Consider the following 8988-nt stretch of genomic DNA (forward strand, 5'->3'; position numbering starts at 1 on the left):
AGGACTGTGGTGTAATTATTACTTTTAGTAATTAGCTTCAGTTGCACCAACCTGCTCCTTATATGATTCATCAGAGAAAAGCTAAGGTTAGCAAAACCAGTACGAAATTCTAATTGGAACCACGGCCACGACATTATTAGATGTGAAGCGGGGACAAGGACATATGTAGGTATAGCTGAAATGACCAGCTGGAACTAGAAGCGTCAAGATGAAGATGATAAGAGCAAAATAAAATAAGAAGGCAAGCACATATTCAATAGTACGTAGGATAGGGCAACCAAAAGCTAGATTCAATTCGCTGTACGTTGCATTGGCAGAAGAGAAGAAAAAGGAACAGTATTCGACTCTTTGTCCTCCGGCTAGGTTTATTTAATTCTTGGGATTGGGATTTGGGATGCGTACGCGCGCGCGCGGTACGTACGCCCCCGTCAATATATATATCCCGCGCGCGCAGCAACACCATGCAGTGCAGCTCGGACAGGGCTTCCATTCCATTCCATCCATTCCATCGATCGTTCTTCCACCGGCCACTGCACCCATCATATATTGCTAGCTAGCTTGCCGATCGACGACAAGCTAGTAAACTAATCAATAATGGCGGCCCAGACCCAAAGCGCCATTGAGGGGCTTCTCCGCGTCCTGGCGACGGCGATCAAGGACGAGGTGCAGCTGATGAGCGGCGTGCCCGGCGACATGAAGTTCATCAAGGACGAGATGGACAGCATGAACGGCTTCCTGATGCACCTGAACAAGATGGAGAGCGAGCACGACGACCAGATCCGCGCCTGGATGAAGCAGGTGCGCGAGATCGCCTACGTCGCCGAGGACTGCGTCCAGCGCTACGTCCGCATGGACCACCACGGCATCGACCGGGGCGGGTGCGCGGGCACGCTGGCCACGGCGTGCCTCTTCCTCTTCCGGCCCAGGACGTACGGACAGATCCGCGAGCTCGGCGAGCAGATCACCGAGCTCAAGGCCCTCGTGCACGAGGTCAGCGAGAGGCGGCAGCGCTACGACGTCAAAGTCCCGGCCGGCCATGACCGCAGGCTGGTGCAGCAGAACGAGCCGTCGTCTGACCAGGCCGAGGAGAGGAGGGAGGGCTTCGTGCGCGCGCTGGAAAAGGAGCTGCAAGAAGAGGAGAGGACGGCGAGGGCCCGGGCCCAGGAGGCCCCCGGGCCCAGCCTGCTTGGACGTTCATCACTTGTCATCCGCGCGCGCACCAAGATGCAAGACGCTATCGCAGCAGTCCCATCTGCTGTTCTGGGACTCGGCAACGGCAATGATGCCGTTGCCCAGCTTCCTGCTGTCGTCGTAGGCCGATCATCTGAAGCTGCTGCCACAGTACGTGTCATTCTCAGCAAATGCAGCTGCCCTCCCGCCGGTGTTGGTGCAGCCGAAGAAGCTCAAGGTGGTGGTGGTCTATCTGAAGCAGAGGCATTCAGATGCACCAAGAAGATGTTCCTGTGTGCTCTCTACGTGTACCCTTACCCGACCAACGCAGAGCTGATGAAGCTCAAGGAGGGAGTGGTCGTGGAGGCACCTGGAGTAGTAACCGCACAAGAGGCCAGGAACCAGGTGATGGTCTTCTGCTACAGCATGCTGTCCACCCAGCAGAAGAGCTGCCTGCAGTACCTGACGGCGTTCAACGACGAAACGGAGATCAGCAGGACAAGCATGGTCCGGCGATGGGTCGCCGAAGGGCTCGTAGGCAAAGAACCAGGAGGAGGAGCCACTCCAGAAGAAGCCGGCGAGCGCTGCTTCCGCGAGCTTCTCCTCCGAGGCTTCATTCGCGCTGCTCGCCGTAGCGATGCCGGCATCGTCAAGAGCTGCCGCATGGATGGCCCAGTCAAAGACTTCGTCGACGGCATCACCAAAAGCGAGAACTTCTTGGCCACCCTGCCGGCCCACCTCCAGCGCCAGCTCGATATCCGAAGGATAGTTCGACGACCTCGCCCCTTCATGCCGGCGCCGCGGAGGAACATGCTGCTGGGTAGCCGCTACTGCGGCGCCGGCTGCGCTTGGTTCGACGACGAGGCCGAGGATGATGCCATGGACAAGCTGGTGGATTACATCAAAACACTCCCTAAGCTATATCGGCTGAACGTGATGGACCTGGGAGGCTGCACGGGCCTCAGGCGTCACCACCTTGAGAGCTTCACCGAGGTGGAGTACCTCAGGTATCTGAGTCTTCGGGACACAGACGTCCCCCGACTGCCTCATGCCAGACATATGAACAGGCTCGCGCAGCTGGAGACCCTGGACATCCGGGGAACAAACATACCACCTCGCGACACCATGAGGATCTGCCTGCCACGGCTCAAGCACTTGCTCGCCGGTCGCCGCATCACCACGACCACGGCGGCCGAGACGAAGGCGACGATGCTCGTCACCGTGCACATGCCCGACAGGATTGGTTTGATGAGGGACATGGAGACACTATCCCACGTCCAGGTTTCCATCGACGGTGCCGAGCTGCAAGGGGTCGCCAAGCTGCAGCAGCTGCGGAAGCTCGGCGTGGTCGTTCATGCCAACACTGCCACTGCTGCAGTTCTGGGTCGAGTACTGTACGTGCTGGCGGGATGCCTGCGCTCCTTGTCAGTTTGGGTCGTCGACGCCGTGGCCGTCGCCCACACCCGCACCACCACCACCCAGCAGGGGAAGGGCCAGCAGGGCGGCGGCCAAGGCATCCTCGACATTTCGTCCATGCACGAGATCGCCTCCAGCTTGGCCCTCGAGAACCTGGACATCAAGGGAAAGATGAGCCTCCCTTCATGGATCGGAAGGGCCCCCAAACTAGCCAACGTCACTCTACGCGACACTGAGATGGACGGAGGAGATGCTCTGAGAAGGCTCGCCGCCGTCCTGAGCCTGAGATGCCTCAAGCTCATCCGCAACGCCTTCACCGAGCAAGCGCTCCGCTTCAAGGACGTCCAGTTCCAAGCTCTCAGGTTCCTCGTCGTCGAGGGTGACGCCTTGACCCGAGTCGCCTTCTTCGCCGGCGATGCAGCTCCTAAGCTCGAGAAGATTGTCTGGGCCATCGGAGGTGGCAGCACGATAGCGCAAACACAGAACGAGGAGCTCATCGTCGGGATCCAACACCTTCCCAGCCTCAAGGAGATTGAGCTTAAGGCCAGCTTCAAGGTGAACAATCTTTTGGACTGGAAGCAGCAGCAAACCACTTCAGCAAATCCAAGGTATAGCATTCGATACATATCCTCAACCGATGATCAGTTAATCATTGAGCTACCAAAAGCTACCACAGATACTACCTTGATACTTCCGGCTGGTGTTATCAACTAACCAACTGTAAACCCTTACTTTCCAATTGACCCATATATATGTACAGTATGTATGTGTGTGTATATACTGTATATGTGTGTATGTAAAACGTATGCGTGTATGTACGTGTGTGTATGCATGCCTGTATGTATGTGTGCGTATGTATGTGTGTGTAATAATCTATGTGTCCTCAGTATACCCCTACGTGTGTGTATGTAATAAAACCCATGCATGCTGGGCGGCTGCAAGCTGTACGCCGTGTGTGTGATATATAGCCAAAATTGAAACCACACTTTTTGAATCACGCTTCTCACAGAACCACACTTTTTGATAATTTTCTCGCAGAACTACACCTTTTCGGACTAATTTTCTCGGTTCGTCCAAAACCGATGTTTAAACGCATTTGACATTTTTCCTTACAGGTGGGACCCACTGGCAGGGACCACGATATTTGACCCAGGTCCTTCGAGTTCCCCTTTGTTCCAATCCCCAATTTCTTTCCATTTTTCACCCAAGCCCGCCTTGCTCGCCCTGCTTCTCCCCATCCTCCTTCCCTTCCTCACCCAGCTCGCCATCTCCACCTTCCTCACCCACCATGGTCGTGCACTCCGTCGCCGCCGCGCACGGCCGCCATGGCCGCGCCCACCAGCGCTGCCGGCGCGTCCTCTGCCTCCTTCCTTTTCCTAGCCCACCTCAGCGGAGCGCCTGGGGTTCCGCCTCATCTCGCTCGCCGGCCGTGGCCTCCGCCTCCCTCCTCCTACCCCACCTCCCGACGGCGGGCGCGGATGCTCCAGTACGCCCTGCTCCACCTCGGCGGCGCGCGAAGATGGGCGGAATGGCTGCCCTTGCTCCCCTTCACCACACGCGGATTTGATGCCGGACGACGGCGGCGGCTGCCCATCACCGCGGTTGTTGGACCCCTCAAGCATTTCGTCGAACATGCGTCGGGCAGAAGCTACGTGGCGGGGAACAGGGAGCGTGAGGTTCCGCTGGGGCGACGCCGTGCAGCGGTTCATGTCCGAGGAGCCCTCCATGCGCACGGAGAAGCCACCAGAATAGGAGGAGATGAAGGGAGCAGGGGCAGCCGGAGAAGATGAAGAAGGGAAAAAAAAAGTGGGCTCCACCTGTAAGGAAAAGTGTCAAATGCGCTTAAACATCGGTTTTGGGCGAACTGAGAAAATTAGTCCGAAAAGGTGCGGTTCTACGAGAAAATTATCAAAAAGTGTGGTTCTGTGAGAAGCGTGACTCAAGAAGTGTGGTTTCTTGAAATTTACTCTATTTGTTTTGGTGTCATCATAGCATACCATGCACATTCCACCCTCTTTTAAGAAAATATTTATATCTATACAGTTTATCGTCCATATCTATTTCCAAACAGAATTGCTAAACTACAACTGACTGTTTTGGCTGATTGTGACAACCGAATTTTTGGCCATTGCATCTGCCATGTCGACATCAGGGCCAGTGGTGCGACAGGCCTAACGAGATCCCGAATTGTGCTACCTCAGGTTTCCATATAAATCTACCGCGGCTTCCTAGGGGGTCGGAAACACACTAAACTCGGGAGGATACCTAATCGTCCCATCTCATAATCCCGGATGATACCACACATCATCCCATCATATAATCTCGGACGATACCTAATCATCCCATAATAATGTCAACAATATCAATTAATAATCAGGGGCTCGAACATGGCCAAAACAAGGGCTTAACGTGGAAGATCACCTAGCATCCACGCCGACCAGACTACGGGGCCACTCTCCCCGTATCCGAAAAAGTCCAACGGCTTAGGGCATCTCCAGCCACGCGACCCAAACTGAGCACTTTTTGTGGTCGTTTTCGTCCGTTTGGGTCGCGGGCCGGACACAAATCTGGCCTACGTCCTTTTGCGTCGGCTACTGACTCCAGCAACGCGACCCATTTAAAAAAACTACACGAAGATAGACATTGCATATATATATAGTAGGGGCAAAGTTCATACACATATAGTTAAAAGTTCTACTACAAAATATTAAAACTACTGCATAAAATAATAAAACAAAGATCATCTACTCGCACTACGGGAGAAAGTGCCTTTGCCGGGGGCTAGGGGTTTAGGCCATCTTGGCTCCAAAATGCCACCAAGGCACAATTTTGGAGCCAAATGAGCCATATTGGCTCCAAAATAGTGCCCTCGGCAAAAATAAGCCAAATGCCCAAATGTGCCACCAAGGGACCATTTTGGAGCCAAGATGGCCCATTTGGCTCCAAATTGGTGCCGTGTGGCATAAATGAGCCAAATGCCCAAAAATGCCACCAAGGCACCATTTTGGAGCCAAGTGAGCCCTCTTGGGTCTAAAAAGGGATCTATGTCACTATGTGATGTTAGGTTACGTAGTTCTACGTGTGGAGACAAGAAAGTAAGTTTTTAAAACAACGGACCTCGAGATGAAACAAGTTTGTGGCAACTTACCCGAGTCAGTGCCTAGGAGCAGGTGACTGGCCAGGAGGGTTGCCTCTAGCAAGGCTCGCGTGTGAAGAAGGGTTGTTCGAGCCACGGCCGGATTGATGCTGTTGCACAGATGATTAGGCATTGACCCCAACCCTCAATGAAAGCAAGAAAAGTCATGAATGGAGATTGAAATGTTTCGAGTGAACTCACCGGAGTCTGTGGAGAAGGTTGTGGAGCATGCTCAATCTGGAAATTGACAAACGCCAAGTCGAACGGCGGTGGTGCTGTAGGCGGCTCTTGAGAGGTGGCGGCGAGGTACGGCTGCATATTGAAAAGACAAAGAGTTGCAGTTACGGAACTAATACCACGCTTTCTTGGCTATTATGTGCGGTAAACATACCCTCAGGTGGTCGTACTGAGCCCTTAGTGCGGCCTGCATCTGAGCCATCTGAGCCTGGACCTGAGCCGCTACCTGAGCCTGGATCTGAGCATCCTGAGCCTGCCTCTGAGCCTCCATCTGAGACTGCACCTGAGCCGCCACCATACTCTCCACCTCCTGCAATGCCATTACAAGTTCATTGTCGCTACAATGAAATGTGAAAAGACACGAGCTGGTGAATGAAGAACAACTAACCTGCTGTGAGAACTGGGGCAAAAAAAAAATTAACCTTTGCCGGCGGTCTTTTCTTGGGGCCGCCGGCAAAGGTTTTTTTTTTCTTTCCGTGGAGGGGACAATTGGGGAAAAAAATAACCCTTTGCCGGCGGCCAAGGCCGCCGGCAAAGGTTATTATTATTTTTTTTCTTTTCGTGGAGGGAACAATTGGGAAAAAAACTTAATAACCCTTTGCCGCCGGCCTTTTCTTTGGGCCGTCGGCAAAGGTTATTTTTTCTTTCTTTCCGTGGAGGGGACAATTGGGAAAAAAAAATAATAACCCTTTGCCGGCGGCCTTTCCTCGGAGCCACCGGCAAAGGGTTAGTTTTTTTTTAATTCGTGCCCGCGTGTTCGAATTCGAACGGATTGCGGAGGGAAACACGAATCTCTTTGCCGGCGGCTTTTTTTTTGTGGCCGCCGGCAAAGAGAGTTTTCTTTTTTTCTCCCGCCGCCGGCCGTTTCGCCCGCCGTTAACCTCGCACGCGGGCCCACGTGCAGGGGCTCGTTGCCGGCGGCCGTGATTTGCCGACGGCTTTTTGGGGAATTTGCCGGCGGCGGACCCTTTGCCGGCGGCTTTTCTCGGGGCCGCCGTCAAAGGTCCTCTTTGCCGGCGGCCCGATAAAAAGCCGCCGGCAACGGCTGATTTTCTTGTAGTGTCGGAGTCCGACTCCAAGTCGATGATCTCTGGCTCCTCCTCCTCCGGGGTCCAGGCCTCCAGGTCGTCCTCTGGTCCGGCGTCCATGGAGACCAATCGGCGGCGGCCTCCTCCTCCTCCTCCTTAACCTGCGGCGGTGGCATAGCATTTTTCCATTTAACAGGAATGACCTTACCGGATCCGCTGCTCCACCCATATGCAGCCGTCCGATGCTGGTCACAAGATTGGTGCTAAGAGCAACTCCAGTCGTCCCCCCCCCCCCCTCATTTCTCATCCGGCAAGATTAGTGCTAGAATTTGTTTTTAAGGTCCAGCCGGTTCCCAGCCGGCGCCCCCAAACGCCTCCCAAACCAAATTTTACAAATATTGCAAATTGAAACAAGCACATTATTTGATAAGTTTTGAATCACATTTCAAACAAATTTAATCAAATTCAAGCAAACAAATAAGAAAAACTAGACGTTTTCTCGGAGCCTCCACAAATGCTCGACCAGATCATCTTGAGGTTGCTGATGAGTACCAGCGTCTCGAATTTCTTGTCGCCGGGCGAGGAAAGCAGCAAAGGCGGTCGGCACCTGGTGATTAACATTGGCTAGAGGACCCATCCGTTCAGACGGTTCTGTGTCAAACACTGAACATTCCCGCTCGCTCTCAATGATTGTGTTGTGCATGATCACACAGGCAGTCATGACCTCCCACATCTGATCTTTCGACCAAGTGAGAGCAGGGCACCGGACGATGGCAAATAGAGCCTGCAACACACCAAATGCCCTCTCGACATATGTACTTCCTGCATGGTTCCTGTTGCGTCGCAAACCAAGATCTTGCCCCTCCTGCAGGTGCATGCGTTTGAGATTGTCTTCAAAAAAAATCCTATACATTTTTTGAAAGATTTTTCTTCCCCGTCTTCTACTATTTGAGATTCGAGCGAGAAACAACTATCATTGGATCTAATTCCTAACCCTAATCCTCTCACCCCACCCTTGCCTACCGCTAGCCACCGCCACCCCTGTCGGGCGTCCCGTCCGTTCCCGCGCCGTTGCACCCCGAAGCCTCCGCCGCCGCCGCACCTCGCGGCCGCCCTGGGTGCCGCTGCCCCGCACCTCCTCCTCTCCCCACGCCCCGCTGTGGCGTTGGTGCCGGCCGCCGAAGCCGGAGAAGGGGCGGCCGGCGGTGATTTTATAGTTAATGTTGAAAACTTTTTAAAAAATATTGATTTTGTTTTAAAAAAAGTTGAAAACAAACACAAAATGTTGGCTCAACTTTTTTTGAAAATTGAGGTTCACACTTTTGAAAAATAAATTTGATGTAGGTTCAATATTTCTGAAAACTATAGGTTCGACTGTTGTCAAAAATTCAACATTTTGGCAAAAAAAAAGTTGATGTTCAACATTTCTGAAAAATTGTAGTTTCAACTTTTTTCCATGGGAGAAGCTCTGCGTTCGGGGCACTTCCCTGCCTCTGTTTGTGCGGCGCTCTCCCACTCACAGATAGTGGAGATGAGGAACATATAAACGGATCAACGGGAGTCGGGGAGAGTCGTCCGATGTCTGCGCGTCGGCCATCGGGTGGTCTTTCGCAATGAAATGGGCTCAGTCGGGCTGGAGTACCCTGTCTAGCAGGCTACCACAAGTGCCAGTTCATTGGCCCGTGGCAACTTGTATGATTATCCCAATTTGTATTTATGGCTCCGCGAAGGATTCATGTTTCTTTTTTCAAACTAGAAGCTTCAGTTTTTACATACTTCTTATGAAAGTATAAACTTGCCTTCGAGAAATCCTGATTTCAAATCCATTGGAATTTCAAGTTTTACAAACAGTGTCCTTATCAATTGTTAGACAAAACAACTCTATTCATCGGACTTAGTTGAAGTACAAAACTAAATTTAGTTCTAGAAATTCAAAATGTCCTTAAAAATGAGTTTATTCCATATTTCAACACATTATCTTTCTCTATCCAAACCATCAAC

The 8988-nt window shown here is 52.5% G+C and overlaps 1 protein-coding gene across 1 annotated transcript; it reads left to right on the forward strand.

Annotated features, from left to right (window-relative positions):
* The first annotated feature begins 474 nt into the window (after positions 1-474).
* On the forward strand, positions 475-3312 carry LOC104583052. The gene has a single exon (XM_010234733.3). The coding sequence runs from the start codon at positions 595-597 to the stop codon at positions 3298-3300; it is 2706 nt and encodes a 901-aa protein (XP_010233035.1). The 5' UTR covers positions 475-594; the 3' UTR covers positions 3301-3312.
* The last annotated feature ends 5676 nt before the right edge of the window (positions 3313-8988 follow it).

Source organism: Brachypodium distachyon, chromosome 2, assembly GCF_000005505.3.
Source record: "Brachypodium distachyon strain Bd21 chromosome 2, Brachypodium_distachyon_v3.0, whole genome shotgun sequence".
In the NCBI taxonomy this organism is placed as follows: Eukaryota; Viridiplantae; Streptophyta; class Magnoliopsida; order Poales; family Poaceae; genus Brachypodium; species Brachypodium distachyon.

Coding starts and splice junctions, on each gene's coding strand:
- LOC104583052 (XM_010234733.3), top strand. CDS start 595: ATGGCGGCCCAGACCCAAAGCGCCATTGAGGGGCTTCTCCGCGTCCTG.